The sequence below is a fragment of the Fusarium venenatum genome, assembly GCF_020744135.1.
Source record: "Fusarium venenatum strain MPI-CAGE-CH-0201 chromosome Unknown EDB82scaffold_4, whole genome shotgun sequence".
Lineage (NCBI taxonomy): Eukaryota > Fungi > Ascomycota > Sordariomycetes > Hypocreales > Nectriaceae > Fusarium > Fusarium venenatum.
The window spans coordinates 5,685,601-5,708,209 of NW_027072132.1; the positions used below are offsets into that span (position 1 = coordinate 5,685,601).

General features: G+C 46.1%; 4 protein-coding genes across 4 annotated transcripts; 2 read left to right on the top strand and 2 right to left on the bottom strand.

Moving 5' to 3' along the window:
* Positions 1 to 2,138: 2,138 nt before the first annotated feature.
* Positions 2,139 to 13,896, bottom strand: EDB82DRAFT_530395 (uncharacterized protein; the record flags this gene model as incomplete). The annotated part of the gene is made up of 12 exons (XM_025725070.2): positions 2,139 to 2,153; positions 2,209 to 2,461; positions 2,515 to 4,348; positions 4,404 to 5,080; positions 5,136 to 5,395; positions 5,445 to 8,078; positions 8,134 to 8,248; positions 8,301 to 8,608; positions 8,661 to 10,327; positions 10,833 to 11,338; positions 11,390 to 13,502; positions 13,587 to 13,896. The coding sequence occupies 12 exons, from the start codon at positions 13,894 to 13,896 to the stop codon at positions 2,139 to 2,141; spliced, it is 10,692 nt and encodes a 3,563-aa protein (XP_025593705.2).
* Positions 13,897 to 14,329: 433 nt separating this feature from the next.
* Positions 14,330 to 18,026, top strand: EDB82DRAFT_343211 (p115 like vesicle tethering protein). The gene is made up of 5 exons (XM_065607513.1): positions 14,330 to 15,463; positions 15,513 to 16,744; positions 16,793 to 17,066; positions 17,136 to 17,758; positions 17,827 to 18,026. The coding sequence occupies exons 1-4, from the start codon at positions 14,480 to 14,482 to the stop codon at positions 17,715 to 17,717; spliced, it is 3,072 nt and encodes a 1,023-aa protein (XP_065463503.1). The 5' UTR covers positions 14,330 to 14,479; the 3' UTR covers positions 17,718 to 17,758; positions 17,827 to 18,026.
* On the top strand, positions 18,027 to 20,030 carry EDB82DRAFT_343212 (S-adenosyl-L-methionine-dependent methyltransferase). Its single transcript, XM_025725073.2, has 3 exons — positions 18,027 to 18,826; positions 18,878 to 18,994; positions 19,048 to 20,030. Exons 1-3 carry the CDS (start codon positions 18,268 to 18,270, stop codon positions 19,920 to 19,922), a joined length of 1,551 nt encoding a protein of 516 aa, XP_025593708.1. The 5' UTR covers positions 18,027 to 18,267; the 3' UTR covers positions 19,923 to 20,030.
* A 242-nt stretch (positions 20,031 to 20,272) lies between these two features.
* Positions 20,273 to 22,304, bottom strand: EDB82DRAFT_435077 (OPT oligopeptide transporter protein-domain-containing protein; the record flags this gene model as incomplete). Its single annotated transcript, XM_025725074.2, has 5 exons — positions 20,273 to 20,513; positions 20,578 to 20,732; positions 20,782 to 21,886; positions 21,944 to 22,065; positions 22,116 to 22,304. 5 exons carry the CDS (start codon positions 22,302 to 22,304, stop codon positions 20,273 to 20,275), a joined length of 1,812 nt encoding a protein of 603 aa, XP_025593709.2.
* Positions 22,305 to 22,609: the final 305 nt, after the last annotated feature.

The following is a 22,609-nucleotide window of genomic DNA, read 5'->3' on the forward strand; positions in this document are numbered from 1 at the left end:
CTAGTAATAGCTTAATATTATATTTACTTCTTTAGGATTTTAAACTTAATCTCATAATAAGATAATTATATTTATAATTACTAATATAATCTTTATATTTAATTAAATAGCCTTAATTATTAACTCTATAGAGCTATTTTTATATATAATAACTTATATAATTAAATACTTAGATTAAAATTAAGCCTTTCTTACTATTATTAGGGCTTTTAAAGTCTATAGAAATAAACCTTTAAAACCTTTCTTAGGTAATATTAGGGTTTATAGTTATATTTTAAGCTTTAAAATAATAATCTCTATGTTAAGAGAATAAAGCCTAGCTCTTATAAAAGCTCCTTAGATATTACTTTCTATAAGAGTAACTTAAAAAGCAATATAAAAGGCTAGAAAGAACATAAGAATACTTATAGTTAAGAAATAAAGTATTTAATTAAATACTTATTTACTTTAGCCTCTTAATATTGAGTATTTTTTTTATACTTAATTTTAGAAATATAATGTATAAAGATATATAAATAAGTATATAAAGTATAATAATTTTATAATTTTAATAATATTTCTTAAAGTTAATAGAATAATAACTTTTATAATTATCTAGGATTATAAGATAATAAAGATTAATTAATTACTTTATTGTTAATTAATCAAAGTATTTTAATTACTTAAGACTTAGCTTATTATTTATTTATTTATTTTAGTTTATTATAATAACTTAATTACTAGAGAAATTACTTTTTTAGTATTTATTTATAAAGTAATATTAGCCTATATTAATAATAAATAATAGAATTTAATCTTTTTTACCTTTTTAAGGTTATAACTACTATTTTAGACTAAATAATACTTATTATAGAGCCAGCCTTATTAAAGCTCTAGATATTACCTAGTTAAATACTATACTCATTTATTATAATCTATTACCTATTAATAAGCGCTAGGCTGATAACTTTATTAAGTAATAACTAGAACTAAAAACATGTACCTTTTAGAGATATAAATATTAAAAGCTAAATATAAAAATATAATTATTATTTATAGTGAGTTTTAGCTTATATAGAATATAATTACTAAGTAAAGAATTAGCTATTTTTCCTATATAATGCAGGTATAAGGGAAATCCTTATAAATCTAGATTAATAATATATTAAACTAAAGTCTATTCTTCTAGATTAAATAGTTACTGCAAGTTTAGGCCTAATTTGCATTATAATTAAATGCCTTACTATTAGCACTATAGCTGCATTTAGCTAATTTAATAGATCTCTATAGTGCATTAGAGACTAAGATTTAAGTTATTTTTAAGAGCCTATAGGGCCAGAAGGACTTTAGATTTATTTAAAGACTATAACTTATTAGGTTATTAATAATTATTTAACTAGATTAAAATATTATATAGTAAGGGATTTTTATTATACTTGCTTATCTATTATGCCCTCTTATTAAGCATATTATAGTAACCTAATTACTTAATAATTATTATAGTTTTAGTATAAGTAAAGGCTTCCCTGTAGAATAATAAGTATATAGACGAATAGATTATAAAATAATTATCTAAGTAAATAAATAAATAAAAAGTCCTATAATAAGCAGTAATCTTAATAGTATTTTTTAATAGTAAATAATAAAAGCTATATATAATATAAATAGGGTTAATTAAAGATAAATAAAGTTAATTAAAGGCTAATAGGAATTTATTAGGAATATAAAATGATAAAATATAGGCTAACCTAGAGGTAAAAGCTTTACAGGAATTAGTTTAATTATATAATATACTATCTTAAAATTCTACTATTAAGCCTATACTAAGATATTAAATTTTTAAATAATACTTTAAACTAAGATTAAGAATTTTATATTAATAGCTTATAATTATTTTAAGCTTGTTATAGAGTATAAAAGTTATATCTATATATAAGTAATTCTCCTATAGCTAAACTATTATACTTGCTTAATTATTACCTTAATAAAATACTTAATATAAGATATCTTATATTCACTACTAATATAAATTTAATATAATATAATTTATCCCTTAGGAAACTTGAATTATTATATTTAAAGTCTTATTATATTTAATCTTAAAGTTTTTATTTAACATTGTTTAAAATAAAGTTATTTAATAATTATAACCATATATATTAAATAATTATTAACTAGTATATTATTAGTAAATTGTATTATATAAAATTATACCCTCTTTAAACATACCTCTATTAAATGCTCAGTTAACTCAAGATAATTACAGTTAACATCCTCCATTGAGCTAAAAGAACAAGACCGCCATAGGCCACTAAAGCCTAAAGAGTCAAGAGCCTTAGTGAGTGAGGTAGTGGTATCAGCAGCTCTTGAAAACTGCGGAGTTGATGATAGCGCACGTAGCAAGGTGTGTGCGGCTCTTAACGTGGTTGAGTTCTGGCTATGAAGTAAGGTGTCATCTAGCAGCGATCGGATAGCGCCGCAACTTGTACAAAAGTCAGTGTCATTGATTGAAACTCCTGTATTGTGTTGACTTACAGGTGCTCTATCACAAATGGCCGTTCTTTGGCAAGAATGTTAAGCCAGTCTAAGCTCCGTGTCTGCACAGTGTCTTCCACATATTGGAAGTCGATGAGTTCGATGGAGGTAATCAACAATAACGCGTTATCGGACATCGCCTCAAGTTGTGGTGACTTGCGCATTCCGTTGAGTAATCCGATATCGTCTGCGTTAATCCCAGCTGACCAAAGGGTGTCTTTTATTTCGTGATTCCCTATAGCACGCGCTACTAGAAGGGATAAGTAAGGCGAGGTTTGTGTGACCGCTGGCCTCTCCCTTCCCTCCGCATCGCAGGTCATTTTCAAGAATGAAGACAAAACTCTCATAGTAGTCTGCCTCGTCATGGTATCCGTCAAGCCGCGTGCTAAGCATGCACACACAGCGAGGTGAAAAGTGTCCTGTTCGAAATGAATGCCGTATATCTCTTCCAATGGCAAGGCGGCTTCGTCCAATGGAGCCCTGCCTTGGAGAAGTAGTGATGCCATGTTATCTCCCTGGAACTCTTCCCCAGTGCTAATATTTGCTAGAACCGCCTCGAGGAATTGAGCAGTACAGTTGAAAAGACTTGCAGGAACTAGCCGTACCAGTGACATGGCGAGCCAGAATAATTGGAGGCCATACCTAGATGCAGATGGGAGTTTGGCCATCATTTTTGAAAGTGAAGTGACAATAGATACAAGCATTTCGCTATTGTGATCGTCGCCGAATCGGTTGACGCTATTGCGCAAAGCCACCAATACTTGGTAAAGCAAGTCATCGTCAACCTCCTCACGAGCCAAGCAGCCCATAACGGCAAACGCTCGTGGCTGAATAGCAGGATTGTTCTGAAAGGCTGTGCTGGCCACAAGGCTCATCCATCTTGACCGCCATGTATTAGCAAGATCAATCGTTGGTGCGGCAATAGAACAAATCTCAAAAAGACAAGATGCGAGATTCTCTGTGGCTGTTAGTGCGGGACCGGCTTCCTGGGAGGTCGATACTGACGCGCCGTCGCGCGGAAAGGTAGGCGGTGCTGCGAAAATGTCGCTGCGCGGATCGCAAAGAAAGTCAAGACTTGCTCTGAGTTTACCCGATCGAGCATCATCCAGATTGAAAGATGTGCATACGGCGTGGACCGAATTCACTAACAGGCGGTAGACAAGCAAGCGAACTTCTTGAGCACCAGTATTCGCTAGCATTGTCACAATGTGAAATATTTCAGGTAGAAAAAGTTGGGACTGCACGCCATTATCGAATGACAAGGCAAGGCAGAATCGAAGCAAGGTGCAGATCTCAGCCCATACCGCGTTGTCTGGCAAATACTTGGTAGGGCGCAGCGATGACCTGTTGAGGGCTTTACGAAGCCTTGACAGAATTTTGCCTCGCAGTGTGACGGTGCCAATACCAACAACAATCGACGAAATAACCTCCAGAGAATCGTCATGAACGCTGTAAGTCATGGCCGACTTGAGAAGTTCATCCATGAAAACTTCGAGCAGAATTTCATCTTGAACAATCTTTGGCCAGACTGACTGCTCCAAAGCAAATGTGAGCGCATGATCTTGGACGGTCACGTCGATGAGCTTTCGGAACAGGATCGCAACCCTTTCTCTACCCTTTTCGCCATCTAGCTCGTTTGTCAGGATGTTTGTTCGCAGCCCAGGCAGCCAAGGGGCCATATAAGCTAGACTGAGCGGCTTCTGTTCATCAGGGAAACTCTCCCATCCGACAAAGAACTCAGTCAGAAAGTCTGACGTCAATTGGGGCTCACTCAGTGCCAGTTCATTGCTGATATCAACTACAAAGCGATTTGGGTCCAAAGGAACAGACACATCTACGCGGTGGTTAGTACAAAAGCAAACGATTCGTCAAACAATCCAGTGACTGACCTTTGGTGCAAATGATCCTTGAGGCTGAGCTGAATTTGAAAGCCCTACAGAGCGCCCCCAGCAAATTATAAGACGACAGCCTCAAGATATGGTCATGGCTGGAAAGGTTTGCCAAGGAAAGGTTCAAAAGAGTGCCTGGAACGTCTTGTGGTCGGATCAGGCGTTCAACAGATTTGTGGGTTCTGTTATCCTTGCCGTGCTTAGCCTTGGCGCCTCGGATTGTTTGGAGTACGTCGGTCTTCTTGGGGCTGGTAAAGTACATCACAATCTTCCCATTGTCTGCCCGCAGCCCAAAAGCTGAGTCATCTTCGGTTTGTATGGAGGTTGGGGCTTCATCAACTTCACCCAAGCGAAAGATATCGTTCACGGTAGTGCCCAGACGAAATCCCGCAAAGATCTCTTGCTTTTTCGTTGTCGTGACCTGGACAAACTGGCTACCCACCTTGATGATTACTTCGATCTTGCCCTTGGACTTTGAAAGTCGTGTGATAGGCTGAAAGACGTAACGGGTGTCAGTCACTACACTGATTGTCTCCTTCGGCAGATGAAGCTGGCTAAGGTGGAAGTGTGCCTGCAAATCCTGGAGACTCCCTATTAAGTGGTACTCCACGTTTTTGGGGTTGAAAACACCATTCTCATTCTTGGTGCATACCCTTAGTAAACGTCGGAAGCACCGCCTGCCACGAGTATTAGTCTTCAGTCGAAGAGGTCCCATGGAGAGAGTCGACTTACTTGAATGCACTGTTCATGTTGTAGACGTAGATGCGCGTAAGATTCTGTGATAGTTCCGATGGTGTGAGTAGCTCGAGCTTTTTAAACAAATCGTCCTGAGGCTCATTGCGCCCATTGTAACAGGTTGCGTCGATCAAAATCCCGAAAGGCCGGTGCCATAGTCTACTCGCAATCTTGAGGTAACAGTATAACAAGGTGTCGTAGTCAATGCTCTCCGTCTCAATATGACGAAGAATAACACAAATGATGGACAAACCATCCTGTACACTGTCAGCTTGTGTAAATATTGGTCGTCAAGTGGAGGCTCACCTTGCTCTCGCCTCCATCGTACACAGCTCGCGCGGTTAAGAAAGATTCAGTACTTCGAAAAGCGTTCCGAAGCATAAAGTTCTGGAACCTCGAATACAATGGCGGGCTGTTGGAGGAGACCTGGGGCCTGTTCCAGGAGACAGCAAGTGGTGGCGGACCAAGATTAGCTATCAGGTTCCTCAGGGGTTCTAGAGCTGGCGAACGCCCTCGAACAATATCCCCTGATGTTCTGCCGTAGTCCTTCCTTTCACGCGATATGAGGGTTTGCCTCACATGATCCCAATGATCGTACAAGAAGCGATGAAGCGCTACGCATGATCCGAAGTCGAAAGACTCTATGGTACCATGTGCCTCCAACTGCTGAGGCGGCACAGAAATCTCGCGAAGAAAGGTTGTGACATGATAGATGTTCTGTGTTAGGAAGTCGTTGAGTGGGAACATATAGGGCTCTTTGGCTCCAAAAAGTACATTGTTGGCCAGGTTCTGAATAACCTTCGCAATGAGGAGCAGCCCACGTCGCATTTCCTTGGATGGTGTCGTTGATACAAGGCCTTCCACCTCCGGGGCAACAATTGCAGGACAAAAGAAGCGGAGAAAAATGAAGGCCCCTACAGCAGTATATTTGGCATCAGGGAACCTTGGCATGACTGCATTTGATATGATGTAACAGATTTTGCGGAACGCCGGTGGGATACTGGTGGACGATGCACAGATGTCGTCAATAAAGACCTTGGCAACTATACGAAGCTGTAGGGCGTTCTTCTGGAGCTCCTCTGTTGAGCTGACTCTTGCAGGATCTAGTTCTAGGTCAAGATCCTTCGAAGTCAACATGAGCCGTTCCAAAACCTTTTGGAGGGTATTTCGAATGTATGCGGCGCCCTTCCATTTGGCGTAAACCGACAACATTTTGGTCGCCACGCAGCCTCGGCGCAAAATCTCTGCCTCGTTCTCGGTATCTGCTATCTCCTGCTTAATAAGAGCCTCTAGTAGCTCAAATATCATCCCCCGTTGTTCAAAAACGGTGAGCAGACATATGGTTAGCTCGTCAACATCTGTGCTTGGGCAGGCCACCGCCATGGAAATAGCAAGAGAAAGATCACTAGTCAGGAGTTCCAATAATTCTTCGTACTTCTCACTCACAGCCGAGTCAGTCAGGTTACTAAACTCAGTTCCTTGGACAAGAATATTATAAAGGACCTTGACGAATGCAGTGCGGATCTCAACGTTGTCATGATATCCAATGTTGAGTGAATGCTTAAGACCGACGTCAATATTGGCACTGAGTAAGTTGGACAAAATGGTGATTGCCAGGTCTGAGTTTGATGCAGACTCTTCGCGAAGTGTAACGCTCAACGTGGTGTCGGACCTGGTCAACTCCGATGGCTCGTGATTAAGCAAGGACAGAAATCGATTGAAATATGTATGAAACATCTGCGACTTCATCTCGCTCATGCCAGCATCTGTATGACTGTCGGAGGGCTGCAACGGTAAACGGAACGTTAGATCAGCTAATGATTTCAAGCAAGCCTTGTCCAGGTCTTTCTGAACACGAGCCGTGTCATCTTGCCTGGAGCCAGGTCCATGTTGTGGTGAACGAGGGCGTGCGATCCATCCAAAGATGTATTCGAGTAGCTGGTTTCGTATGCGGACGTCGTCTCGTAAGTTCAGGTGTTCCTTTCGCTTGGTTACGACTTCACAGAGATGACACACACGAATCTTTACTCTCAGGGTGTTGGGCGTGTCGACGATACCGTCCAAGAACTTTGCGAAATTCAGTGTAAGCGACCCCAGGTGTACTGATGAAGCAGCTCCTAAATCAGAAGGGCTTTCAAGTCTTTCAACCAAGGCACGTAGTAGCGATGCTGCCTGTTCAGCGAACACTACTTCGCTGTCCTGATCTTTTTCAACGGGAGCCAGAGCACCAGTGAACAATACTTCCAATTCGGACTCCAAGGCTCTGAATAAAGGGTAATAAAGGGCTGGCGAGACCTCACTTGCAAGGACATCTCGCATTGCTTCACGAACTCTCACATTAGCACAAGCTAAGAGCTGAATACTGAGTCTCAGATATCTCGTCAGTAATGGCTCCTCAGAATGCTCAGAGGAAACCCGATCGATCCATCTAAGACCCCCAAGAGCTGGTTCTTCCAGAATGATGGCTGTATCAGCGGTACAAATACCACCCAAAGAAGCTAGGAATCCGGAATAATTTCGCCATTCGGCCAGTGCTCTGCCATCCACGACATCAAGAGTAGACGTTGAAACGTCTTTTGCAAGGTACAACCAACGATCGAACGCCGTTTCCCACGCGTTCAGGATACCACTTGTTGGGAATTGCATCTGACGAAAAAGGCCTCTCACGCGCTTCTGGAATGCGACTAATCCAGTGAATCGGAACGCGGGCGATGATATTTCACGATAGACTTCCGCATTCCTAAGTACGGGCGCCGACGTTTTCGCCGACTCGACATGTTTGTCGATGATCGAGCACTCCTGGAGGAACAGCCCTGTGCAAGATGTCACCAGCTGACAGGTCGTGATGCTCGCAGAACAAAGCGAAATGAGTAGAGTTGTCTCGAGTTTTGAAGACGCGCTGATGACATCTCCTGCATCTTCTGGTACTTTGGCCAATTCCTATCACATGTAAGCGGCAAGAAGCCAACGTGGGAAATGCTTCATGATCACATACCGGGATATTTTTGAGGATAAGCAAGCGCGCTTCTAGATATTCTTGAAGGTCGCGTAAGCTCTGGTCATCCTTCTTGTAGGTTACAGATTCGCATAAAGAAAGGAGAACCTTGGAACTTGCACATCGTGAGTTGGTGACTTGATATTCGGGCAACATAAAGGACTTACCTTCTGCTCCAGATGTCATCACGGAGCTCTTTTGTGCCAAAACGGTGCCCGGTATCAAATTGACGGTAAGCTTCAAGATGACCCTGAAAGAGGCGGCTCGCTACACCAGTGGCAAGCTTGCGTATAGATGTGTTCTCGGACAATACACATAGAAGGAAGGACTTGAAGAAGCTATTATTTGAGCTGTCAGCAGACAAGTCGTCCAGCAAGCGAGCTGGAGATGCATCTAAAAACTGAAGAATGCTGCACACAAGCTCTGTTCTTTCGCTTCCCTGCCGGTTCGTTGTCCCATTCTTGTCGTTCTCGGTCTGTGGCGGTCAGCTACGGCCAGTTTTGCGGATTTCGATTCAAATGGCATACCTCTAATTGAGTTCGCATAAATGGTATTGCTACATCAAACAATTCATGATACCTCAAAGCATAGGGTTGTTGAGCAAAATATGAACATCCTTGAACAGCAGCTAGCTTGAAGCTGGTTGGGGCGTTCGATGCGATGCAACTCTCAACAAAGCCACTGACACTTGTGTCAAGATTGAGATGTGTTAAGCTCACGAAGGCCGCAGTCATCATATCTTGGTCGAAGGGTCCGTATTCTGGTGAGGTGATGCGGCGGAAAAGAGCATCACGAACTTCATCCTGTACATCTAGTGCATAACTGACTAATGCAGAATCGCTCTCCACATCAAAATGCCTAGCAGCGCGGAGCAAAGAAACAAGGCAATAAGCTGCTTGTTCGTTTCGGTTCCGCGAGGCTTTTCTTAGTCCCTCCAAGAAGGAAACTTTCTTCGCCATACTGCTGCTCTTTGCTTCACGCATGTTGCTTGCAACTTCGAAAACGTCTGGCAGAAGAAACAACAATGTGGTTTGGAGCGGATAAAAAAGGCCCCTCCGTCGTCCATTATCAGTCGCAGCCTGTGCCATGTCAAATAAGGTATCAGCTCCTCCGTCAAGTCGCTTATGTACTTGATGAAGCTGCACAAACTCTCGTGGGAACCGGTCCAACCATCTCATAATCAACAATGGCGAGACTACAGCAATAGTATTCTGATATGGCTTTCGGAAGTGTAAGAAGCTTGAGCAGATCTCTTGTATGACCTGACCAAGCTTTGGGCCGTCAACCCAGAAGAAAGAAAGGAGGCGCAAAACCACAAGTGCCGCTCTCTCAGCATCCTGGAACGATCCTGGAGCAGACACGCCAGGCTGAGTGACAATGCTAGTTCGTATGGAGTATATGACATTTCTAAAATAGTCAAAAGCAGCAGTCCAACTAGATGTTGTGACATATTCAGTTACTGTCTTGATGTGTGTATCCATTTCCACCAACGTCTCTGCAAACTTCTCATCACTTGGGGGCGAGCTTTCCGCGTCTGAAGATACAGACGAGCTTTCGGGTCGAGTGACAGAGACATTCCGCGTCGACACTCGATCAAGAAGGGTCTGGGCAGGGAGGATACAATTCTCGGGAATCGGTTCAAGAAGATGCTTAAACGCGTCGAAGAGGCGGCTGACGAGTACTTCGTCAAGCGGAGGAGGTGAAGGGCTCGGACTTATATCTGCGTCTCGCGAAAGGGATGTCCAATGCGAAGAACAGCAGTCTGCAATAACGGCGACGACATAAAGCTCAGAGGCTAGGATGTGGCTTGGATGGTCGGCGACGGTCGTGTATGGACGCGCGAGATCCTCGAGTAGGACCAGGAGTGATGCGATGACTTTAGCAATCGAAGTATTGCCGAGCTCGACCAGAGTGGCTCTGGTGACTTGGAGAACATCGTCTTGTTGCAAGGTCTGGCCGCTTGTACCAGCTCGATGGGGGAGCTGTCGAGAGGTGCCCGATATCAGTCGACCAAAGCTACAAATGGGAATGGGAACTGCCACACGGGCAAAATCTTCAAACTTACTCTGGTAGCGAGCCTGTCGACAAGGCAGCCGACGAGGCTTGCGTCGCCATTCATCTTCGGGGCAGCATTGAGCGTGTGAAAGTTTGGGAGGAATCAAGTTGGGAGTTGTCCTGGCTCCTTCAAGGGTCGCTTGCTAGTGCTAGGTTGTCCCAAACCCCGCGAACCGTCCCCACACGGTTGACTGGTATATCGCAGGGAGTGCTGACCGTTTTCAGACTTCCGTGACATGGAATGTATTACAAACACAATTAAGAGCGTCTTGGTTGTTTCATGCACAGTGATAAAAGCCAAACTAAGATTATATGCATGTTTCTTCAATTCATTTTAAACGCCTCTAACTATTCTGTTTCGGAAATCTTGTCCTCCTCATCATGACAAGCTCAAATGTTTAATGTTACTATAGCCGTCGATACACGAGAGCCATTTTCGATGACACGCTGAAAAGCACCCAATGGGTAAGGGGGATGAGACCAAGTCAAACGTTGCCCTGTCAATCTCTCTATGGTGCAGTAGGTCCTTCCAAATCTGAGCTCCTTTATTTTAGGCCGATCACTATCCGGAGTACAATGAAAGATCATTATATGGTACTTGACATCCGGTCGCCAAGATCACGCTAACTACCTATATGACCGACCGTCTTGATAACGGCCTCGGGAATTGTAACCTCCTGAGCCTCGTCCTCTCTCGTAGGAAGTGTTGCCATAGCCATGGTACCCAGGGGCGCCATTAGTTGGGTGAGGAGGGCCCCTGTATTGGTTGTAACCTGGAGGGCCTCCGTGTCGGTTGTCATATGGCTGGTTGTGATGGCTGTTTGGTGGTGGCGGCGGTGGCACTCCAATCCCGAATCCAGGGGCTCCTGGTGGTGGGGGAATGTGAGATGCTGGCGCGGGAGGGTAATGACCGTTACCTCGGCCGTATCCCCCCTGATGTCGGTTGTATTGAGAACCACGCGACATGCCAGGTCCGTTGTAGCCACCTCGATCATGGCCGCGGCCAAAGCCGCCATTCCTACCGCCGCGACTCGATCTACTCCGCATGTCCTGTATATCATTCTGTGTGAGGGCAGGTTTTGGGAGTTGCACTCCACGGAGGAGCATCGACTTGTGCGTCTGTGATACTTGAGGGAAATCGTAATACACACTACTACAGTTAGCCAAATGATAACGAACCGGCAAGGACCTAAGCACATACCTGACTGATCGATCATAGTCTAGATCGGGCATACTATTCCGTTCCAGGGGGTACTTCAACTCGCTGTGGGGAACATAACCCTCCTTCTTCTCCACTTTGCCTGACAAGCCGTCACTCTTCTTCGGGCTCAGCTTGAATTTGGAATCACCTTGCTTCTTGGAGTAGAATTTGGTCAGGACCTCATCGTACAGGCTCTCATGGCCTTCCGAAAAGATCAGCACATCTCTGCCCATCTCATTGCGCGCAGAATCTGCTGCACTGAGTTCCGGGTATTTGGCTTGGACTGCTGCCAAAAGCCGCGGCATCTCGATAAATGGAAGCAATGCAACTCCTTGCCAAGCCATTTTCTTTCCATTAAGGTCGATTTCGAAGTCCTCAGGATAAAAGTCTATGATGTCGCTTTCCGGATTGAGCATGAGATCATGAAAGACTTCAGGTAGAGCGTGTCTTGATGCAGCTGGCAATACACTCATCAACTGTTCGAAAGGTTTGGATACCCGTCCCTTCTCAAAGGAAATGTTCATCTTGGCAATGTCTTTGAAATCAGCCGCGAATGGTGCGTAGTGATATGGGTAGTACCATTCCCAAGATGGGCACCCTTGGAAGTAGTACAACAAGACCCATGCGAGTCCCTCAACATAAGCTCGAGCAACCCCATGACGGAATTCGATGTCTGTGGGATCTTTATGGAATTTCTTCTCATAATATCGGTCAGCATAACCGTCCTCCCATAGGCGCACATCATCGACAGGGCCCTCTTCAGTCGAAGCCGATGGGGTAGCCGCACTAGGTACATCAGGCACTGGGTTGTTTCCTTCTTCAATGCTTGACGCTTTGCGCTTGCCAAGAGCTGAAGGGGAATCTTGCTCGGGATTCTCGGGTTTTGCGCTGGAAAGCGACTTCTGCGATTGGAGCTGCGCTTTGAGTACACTGGCAGCACTCTTATTAGCAACGTTCGCATCCGGTGCAGTGCTGCGATTCACCACCATATCGTGGGTGAGTGTCTGCTCATGTCGGCCAGGGTATGTTCCTATGGCCTGGAGTGGTAAACCATTCGCAGGATTTTCGTGGCCGTTGATCTTTTTCGGATGACTCAGGCCGCCCTGGCGTCCTCCGCGACCGTTACTCTCGTTCTGAAGCTTTCTCCGCTTGAAGTTGGCTTCACGTCGATCCTCTTGTTCTTTTCGTCGTTTGAAGATACCGTCCTCTTGCTGCGCTAGACCATCTAGGATGACCTGAGCTCTTTCGAGATCAATGTGGCCATCCTTGGTAACGTAGCCACCCATGACTGGCAGATTATCTTTCCAAATCTTGGTCAGGGTGTCAATTCCATGCTCCCTAATCTCAAGAGCCGGAAGATGAGGTAGGAAATCGTTGCCAACGAAACAACACATGAAGATCCAGTCGTCAACTGCTCGTTCCAAGTCGAAACGAAAGGGCAGGTTGGGCACTCCCAGTTCCACCTCCAGATACTCTCGCAATACCGCGACATGTAACCATATGAAAGGTTTGAGAGCAACCCCTTTGTCTTTCTCATCATGCTCGCCATCCTTCTTCTTTTCCTCGCCGCGACAATTCTGAGCATCATGACCCTTCTGGCCACAGAGCTTGCAGAGACGAGCCTTCTGATCTTGAAAAAATACGTCCTCGCGCAGGACTCGGAAATGAGGCTCGTGGGTTGCAAGTCCAAGCATGATAAGATCAGCATCCAAACCGTAGATGACATGACGAGTGTTCGGATCATGGTCGGGGGATGCTCTTTGGGAGCGGACAAAGTTCATGATCTTGTGCTCACCCTCTCCAGGAACTGTGGCATCAGAAATAATGATCTTTAATTTGGCCCAACCTGGGTCTGTGTTGAGCTTGTACTGGCACCAGTATCTCAAACTGAGTGCTAGGATGTCCATGAAAGGAGTGCCGGGGGTGATCGAGTTCGAATCAAAAGCCTTCTTCGTCACAGTTTCCAAGCTTTCAGCAGTCAAAGTACCGCCATTCTGTTGCTTCAACATCTTTATGAGCTCTTGTTTATCCTGCTCTTTCTCTTGTGCTTCTTGTGCAGAACGAAATCGTCGCGACCGTTGCTGATTCATTTTGGCTCTGGGGGCAACACCATCTGTAGCGGTTAGTCAGTACCAAGGCGGTGACTTAAGAACAGCAGCTGTAGGGTACGGGTACAGATAGCAAACAATAGACTTACCAACTGCAATCATGAGAATCTTTCTAGGTCGCACCATATTCACAACGCGATCAGTATATCTGAAGACCTCCATCATCATCTCCTCCTCGTCTTTGGGGGCCGGCCGATCTTCGGGATGAGAACAAGGATGAACGATGCCGTTCATGTCGAGATAGAGGTTATCAAACTCTTCGCCGTTCGGGTTTGGTCGAGTGGTGTCAACAGGAATCGTAGAGCCATCTTCCATGGCAAGAGGCTGATCCTCTATCACCGGCGATATAATCTTGGGATATCTGGATGACAGCCATCGAAAAGCAGCTGGGATACCCATCTTGTCGATTAAGCGATAACTGTCGAGTCAGGAATTTGTCGCGAACTACCGCGCGGAAAGCCGACAGGCAAAAGGAACGATACGGTCGCAAAACCGTGTACGCGAAGACAAAAAGTATTGAACAACCCTTTGATGATCCACGGCTAAAATGATTAGTGCGATCGGTTTCGAATACGAAATTGGCGCAATAATTTCCAGTGGAAACAAAGAACGACGATGTGAAAGATCGAAGTTTTAACATTTGTCGGATCGCGAAATGATGCTTTGATAGGTAGGCTTCCACAGCACAAAGGCACTAGCCACACGACTCCACTTGATTGGGGAGCGTGTGTGGGTCGTAACGGAAGCACACGCTGCATTCCACGCATATATGCAAGTAGCGGAGTTTATGCAATAGCTGAGTCTCCTTGCCCTTTGTACATTTCTCTCCTGACAAGCTGTTAAGTAGTGATCGACTACCTATTTAGGATAGCTTCCGTTGTGGCCTACACCAACGAGGGAAACAGTTTCAACACACACCGGAGGTGCCTCCATGCAACTTTTTGAATCTTCCTGAGCCATATGGCATTGAGGCGCCGCAATCATGTTCTCCTCTATCGCCAGCGCCCCAGCGAAACAATCAGTTGGAGAGACCATCGACGTTCTAAGTGGTCGCCTTAGTTCCGCAACTTTGTTGGAGGACCGAAGAGCGGCCATCCTGGGTCTCCGGAGCTTTGCTAAAGACTTTCCAGCATCTGTTGCTTCAGGTGCCTTAAGAAGTCTGATTGGAAGCTTGAGCAAAGACGGCGAAGATGTCGACACAGTCAAGGTGGTCCTTGAAACATTATTAATGCTCTTCAATCCGAATGAGGATAGTCCTGAGGCTTCGGAAGAGATTGCTCTTTGGCTCGCGGATGAGTTTACTCAACGTCAAGAGAACATCACATTGCTACTAGCTTTCCTTGATACCAACGATTTCTATTCTCGCCTTTATTCTCTCCAGTTACTTGCCGCTATCCTCTCAGCTCGAACAGAACGCACCGAGGAATGCATATTTACTGCGCCCCTGGGAATACCACGATTAGTTTCTGTCCTTGACGACCAACGCGACGCTATACGCAACGAAGTTATCATTCTTCTAACATATCTCACGCCAACTTCGATCGAAATACAGAAATTAGTGGCTTTTGAGAATGCCTTCGACAGACTGTTTGCCATTATCGAAGCAGATGGTGCCTTGGCCGAGGGTGGGCGTACCGTTGAAGATTGTTTAATTCTTTTGGCAAATCTACTGCGATCAAACAGCTCGAACCAGTCGCTCTTTCGAGAGTCAGGCTGCATAAGCCGCCTTGCGGATTTACTAGGGCGTGTCCTTAAACCTCCATCTGATGGGTCGGAGATTGCTTCGTGGGCAACAGCGCAACGCAATCGCAACGTGTATGCTTTTCTTGCTGTTATACGTCTTTTTGTTGTTCGAGGATCAGCAGGCACAACCCTGAATCAAGCGGCAATTTGGAAGCATGGTCTTACCTATTACGTTCTTCAGTTGGCCTTCAGCCATGAGGCTCAGACGCAAATTAAAGCCGAGGTGCGACATCTTGATAGCCAGGGGACAACCTCGTTAACGTGAGATACAGGCATTGATTACTTGTGGTGACTTGATCTGTCGAAATACGCCTCTCCAAGAAGCGTTCGCTCAAATGACAGTCCTATCCCCTTTGGATAAGGATGGTGGATCTGGTGGGCAGAACAGTGAACAGGACAAAATCTTCGTTATTGACGGATTGCTGGACCTCACACTTTGTTCACAAGACCTTCAAGAGTTCGACGTACGGTTTGCGGCAGCTGGGTGTCTAGAGGCGTATTTTGCTCATCATTCGGCCGTCAAGTTGCACTTCCTTGGCAGAGCCATCGAAGGCCATCAATCCGGTGCCAACGAGCCCTCTAATATTTTAACAGTTCTTTTACAGCCTTCATCTGAGGCTAGTGATCCATATCGACAATGGTTCGCTGCCGTGATTGCGTTTCATCTGCTTCACGAAAACCCAGAAGCTAAAGCAGAAGCTATGAGCCTCACCGAGGGTGATTCTGAGGATGGTGAGGAGGTAGTGACTGGCATACAAACACTGACAGCACACGTAACATCAGGCCTTCGCCGCAACGATGACCCTCGCGTTTTGGTGGGATATCTTATGCTTCTTCTAGGCTGGCTTTTCGAGGATCTCGATGCTGTTGATGATTTTCTCGCAGAAGGGAGTAATGTACAGAGCTTGATTCAAGCTGTCTCGCAACCTCAAGCTACAGGAAGTGATGAGCTTGTTCAAGGACTGTGCACCATGCTATTAGGCACTGCTTACGAGTTTTCCACCAAGGACTCGCCGATCCCGCGCGCAACGCTGCTTGACATTTTAACGTCTCGAATTGATCGAGATTTATACTTGAGTCGTTTATCAAGGCTTCGTAGCCACCCCCTCATACGCGACTTTGAGGTTTTGCCTCAAAAGCTTGATGCCTCATCTCCTGGTCGATTACCAGACGTCTTCTTTGACCGAGCATTTGTTGAATTCTTCAAGGACAATTATAGTCAGATAGCGCGTGCTATTGATAGGGAACCCGGCATGGAGATATCGGTCATCACTAACGGTGTTCAGAAGGGCGTCTCCAGGGAGCTCGTTGACTCTCTGAGGAGTCAAGTTGAGGAAAATCAAAATGCCGTAAACCAAGCACGAGAAGCATTGGCTGCGCTTCAGGGGCGGCTTGGTCAAGAGCAGGCTGACCATCGACGTTCTCAAGAAACTGCTGCCGCGGAAATGCAACGATTGAAAGCAGTCAATGAGGGTCTACAGAAAAATCATGGCGACGAACTACGGTATGGTACTTGCCTATTGTAATGCTAAGGTCGACTAAGAATCTACAGGAAAATTCAAACCCAGCTAGCATCCAAAGAGAACGATCAACGGAAGCAGATCGCCCAACTTCAGTCTCAATATTCGGCTAAAGAGAACGACTACCAGAAGCAAATTGCTCTACTGCGGTCGCAACAAGTCGCACAGGACAGCAGTTACCAGAAGCAGCTCGAACAGGTTCGAAAAACGGCTGAAGCTGAAGCGGAAAAGATCAGACGGCGGACAGATGCCGACATAGCAGGCCTTCAAGCCACAATCAGTCGTCTTGAGGCTGATCTAATGAAGGTGTGTACTCTTGTCCTCGCAACTAATTGAATTTGGGACAGCCCCTCGCTGACGATATGGCGAATCCAGTCTCAAAAGGAGCTCAATGCGCTTCAAACATTGCGCAAGAAAGACCTGGATGAACAGAAGGAAATGCACGAGGCGGCGTTGAGCGATCTCCGGAAAAATAAAGATAAAGAGATAGAAGACGTCAAAGCCAGAGCCGATGAAAAGGAACAGGGACACAAAAAGAACATGGACGAGCTCGGCAAGCAAAAAGATACCGAGATAGAAGCTCTCCAGCAACGGAACAAGGGTGACCTTGAACAACAGAAATCAATGACCCTCAAGGCAGAGGAGAAGTGCCAGCATCTTGAGAAACGATTGAGTGGTGGAGATGCTGGAATGAAAGACATGCAAGCCAGGCTCGAAAAGGTGAGCGTTCAACGACCCAGTGTGACCACATGCACCAAATTAACTCACTTTGCTTGCAGATGGAATCAGAGTTGTCGGCAGCAAACGAAGCTAGAGACACGGCTGAGAAGCATTTGTCTGAATTCAAAAAGGCAGCAAAGAACGAAGCAGCGAAAGCGAAAGCCGAGGTTGAGAAGCAGTTATCGGAGTCGAGGGAAGCTCGAGAAACGACGCAGTCAGAACTTGATGATCTTCTAATGGTGTTTGGCGACTTGGAAGAGAAGATGACAAAGTACAAGGTAAGCTGGCAGCCGGCGGCGGAATAATTCACGATGATTACGCAAGCAACATACTGACATTTCCGCAGGACCGCTTGATTGAACTTGGTGAAACCGTATCAGATGGCGAAGACGACGATGGGGATGAGGACGACAGCGATGAAGCTGCGTCTGATGCTGATGGCTCTGAAGAGTCTGACAATAACGATGATGAGAAAGACAAAACGAAGGAGCAACCGAAATCCAAATCAAAAAAGTGATGAGTGGCTTCGCGAGCCTCGACGGATGGGATGCGATATACCACTTACAGACATATTAAAAGCAACGCCTCGCGGATTGCATCTGGCTGCTATCTTGACCCAAAAAAAAATTCCCCAACAGGGCATAGTCTCGTCCAATAACGGTGATCCCACAAATACTTTCCTCTAACTACCGCCGCCGCCCAGCTCCAACAAATTGGCCACTCCACTGCTGATTCGAAAATTATTCCTTTCTCAATATTTCTGCTGTCATTTATCGTTGCAGTGAAAATGTCCGTACACGAATCTGCTTCCGATGAGGGTGAGTGGCTCGATTTGGAGTCGGATGAGGAGTCAACTCCTATCACATCATTCTTCACTTCGCAGACTTTCCCCACGGTCGCCGCCATGCTTGAGGATAGCGTCAAGAACCACGGGTACAACTTTGTCGAGGATGTGCAAAAGCTCCAACTAGATTTTCACGGTGCCGTCAAGCTGGTTAACTTTGTTCGTGATCATGTCAAGAACGGATTGTCACTTCCCAAGGACATCTCTGCCAAGGACCTAGAGGACGAAAAATACCTTCGCCCGGTTCTGGAAAATGATGCTCTCATCTTCTCTCTTGACGAAGTCCTGGAAACCATTACTACTGATCAAGACAAGGATGGGAATCTTGCAGCGCGCAACAAAGAACTTGAGGAGGAGCTCGAGAAACTCAAGGATCAATTTGCCAATTATCGCTTGACGGTCCAGGAGACACTTGACAAGCGATGGGGAGATGATACCGAGACAACTCCTACTGAGAAGAAGGACGACTCTGCTTACTACTTTGAGTCATATGCTGCCCATGGTATTTCCTTGCCGCCCTCGCTACATGTGATATTATACTAACTATGATCAGAAATCCACGAGACTATGTTGAAAGACACAGTACGAACTGACGCGTACCGTGACTTTATTTACAACAATAAGCACATATTCAAGAATAAGGTTGTGCTCGATATCGGATGTGGCACTGGTAAGTTGACTTTGTCAAAATCGGGAATCTCAATATTGATAACATGGATCCAGGAATTCTCAGCATGTTCGCTGCGAAGGCGGGTGCCAAGCAAGTAATTGCTGTTGACAAGTCAGACATTATTGTCAAGGCTAGAGAAAACATCTTTCATAACGGTTTATCCGACGTCATCACGACCCTAAAGGGTGCCATCGAGGACGTCAAGCTGCCTGTGGATCAGGTTGATATCATCATCAGCGAGTGGATGGGTTACTGCCTACTCTACGAGGCCATGCTCCCTAGTGTCTTGTATGCCCGGGACCGATATCTCAAGCCAGACGGTATCCTCGCGCCAAGCTCTGCAACCATCTGGATCGCTCCTGTTGCAGACCAAGAATACATCACAGACAACATCACATTTTGGAGAGACGTCTACGGATTCGACATGAAGACTATGCAGGAAGGGATCTACGAAGAAGCAAGGGTTGAGGCTATGCCGCAAAGCTCTCTTTGTGGTGAACCTTACCCCTTTAAAGTACTTGACCTCCATACCATCAAGACCGAAGATCTTCAATTCACCGCCAAATGGACTTCCAACCTTACCCGCGAGGTTGAGAACGTCGATGGTTTCCTCATTTGGTTTGACAACTTCTTCACCACAGCCCGAAGCGACCCGGTTCCCCCCGCTGAGACAACACCAGATACCTGGGACAAGAGAGACCAGGGTGGCGTCGCGTTCACAACCGGACCTTCTGGTACTGTCACCCATTGGAAGCAAGGCCTTTTGATTGCTCCCCCTGAGGCCAACCCGTCCAAGAAATGCCCAAAGAGCCTCTCGGGCGAAATCGTGTTTACAGCTGCTGACGACAATGCCCGAGCGCTGGTCCTACGGGCATCTTGGACCGATTCTGAGGGTGACTCTAGACAGCACTCATGGCAACTAAAATAGATGTCTCCTTGTCAATACGGCCACGTACAGATGAGTCTTTGGGGCAGGGTTTTTTACCTTGAATGTCGATTATATCCATGCCAAAATTACAGATGAGGTACATTCAAACCCTGCAATAGAAGGTTCACAATGCTCAGGAAGCCCTCGCCGAGAATGAAGCCCTGACGGCGTTAGTGAGATTTCGTTTTATGGGACCGTATACGCACTGAGGCAAGGATGATAAGAGGCGTTTGCTTCCTTTGCGCAATATGGATCCAGTACCATGCGAACAGACCACCTGCAGCCCGAGCCAGCGTGAACGATGGGACGTTGTACATGCCTTGTTTGATGTCAGTGATGGCCTGGCCTAGTCACGCATCAGATATTGTTGACTCACCAACAGCAACGGCAATGCCACCGGGAATCATAGGTCGCCATCCTTTACCAATAGCAAGTGTCCTGATGACAGTAGCGAAGGCAAATAGAACTGCAGCTCCAATAGCCCATTCCTTGGCTCGATATGGTAGCCCAGAGCCCGTGACAAGTCGTGCAGTGAAGATCCAGACGTAGGCAGTCGGTACCTGGAAGAGGTCGCCAGGGATTGTATAGACGCTACAGGCCGGTCGTGTTAGGGTCTTGCCAAGCTAATGTAAACGATTCGGAGGATGGTATTTACTTTGTATAGATGCGGTAGATAAAAGCACTCAGAATAGCACCTGCTGTTGCACCAATGACTTGGCCCCAGAACTGAGCCTTTGGTGCCGCTCCCAGGAGGTGGCCAGTCTTGAGATCTTGCATAAGATCGCCAGCTTGTAAAGCACCAGCTTCAGACTGTCACATATTAGTAAATGGCTCTCTAGCAACACCCTGCCATACTTACCACGGCTCCAGCGATCAAGTTAATCAAAACGCTTGATTTGTGAGTTTGTGGGATGATAAGTGCAAAGAATAGCTGTGCAAGTTTGCTAATTCCGGATACAGGATTCAGATCCGTTTCACCCAGGGCCCTAACTCCCATGATACTTAGCACTAGAGCCATAAGAACCGCAATGGTCGTGGCATAGAGCGGTACAAGATCGCCAAAGACCAGATGAATGGTAAGTACACAAAGCGCAATCGAAGCAAGAAGGCTAATTGTTACCATACGGCCACCAATGCGTTGGTGCGGGGGAGCATCCTCGTCCTCGTCTTCATCGACTTCGAGATTGTCACCGCGCGGGCCAATACTATCGGCTGTGTCTGCATGGAGAAGCGGCGTATAGACATGGCTTGAGGGTTTCCACAGACCAGAGACGCCATGTTCATGCACTCGTTGTCGTAAAGAAAAAACAATGTTGGCGACCTTGTGGTTTGTAAAAACTCCACGGAGTCCTACGTAAGCAAGACTTACGATAGCATCCGCCAACATTATAGCCAGCGAGATCCATATGATCCATCCCTTGCTGCCATGTTCCCAATCATCGACATCGCCAGGTGCCCATCCACGGTGCTTAGCAAGAGGGCTAAGAATTCCCCAACCCACGAGAGCACCAAGCAGCATATGTAGCGTGGTCTCGGTGCCCATGATGATTCCCTGGCCAATGTAGGCGAAACTGGGGTTGAATGTCCATAGCCATATATTGGCCGCGGTTGAGCCAAAGACGGGCAGATTACGCAGTATAGGGAAGAAGTAGGTAGCAAGCGTGTAAAGTCCAGAGCCACCAAAGCACAATAGCAAGAGTTTGATGTTAGCTGCCCAGTCCCCTTTGGACGACAAGTCGTCATCAGGATCCTGCTGATGCTCCTGATCTGAAGTAGCTGGCCCAACGGCAGCTGGTTGAGATGGTTCCTCCCTTGGAACGAGGCTAGCAAAGCTACCTTTCGCGGCAGCGTCGAGTTCATCCTTTGTAGACTGCCGGCCTCCGCCGTGCAAGACAGAGATCAAAACGGCGGTACTGAATCCGCTAGGGAATTTGAGGCGTTCTCGGATGATGACTTGCTTGCGCCTGGTTGGCACGGTCAATATTATCGTTCACTTAGAGCAGGTATGGGAGCTGGCTTACAAAGGGACAGCAAAGACGACACCAAAGTAGCAAAGTCCCAAAGACCAAACTATGAGTTGCCAGGTGCTCAGATCAATTGGGCCTTGCTCATCAGCAGCCAAAAGATAGTTCAACGCCGGGATCTGTACATCCGATTAGAGCCTGCCTCTTTACAAGAGCCTTTACAACCTACAACGCCAACAAACCCGCATCCGAGTGGCATGATGGCCATACCACAAGCTACACTCTGCAGCAGGACATTCTCGACCGGAGAAAATGGAAATCTCAAGTGCGGAGCAAGAAGCTTGAAGATACCAAAGCCCATGAGACTGGCTGGCATCGACATGATAGAGACCCATCCTGTCTGCAAGCCAAAATACATGTTGGAGAAGCAGATAATTGTTCCGACCGCGAGACCGGCCAAAACACCTCGTATGGTGAAACTTTGCCCAGGAATCACGCGTGTCGCCATCTTTGATATGTTCAGTGATGGCAATGTTGAGACACGCGAAGAGAGCGTGTGACGTTCGGTGAAGTGTTATTTACTTACTAATGTTAGTAGTTGATCGGCTTGGCTCCATCTCATGGGCTACCCTACCCATTCCTGGGGGCTGGGCTTCCCCACACTGCGACTAGGTACGCTAGGACGACAACAGACTACTAGCTAAAACTTAAGTATCCTTCACT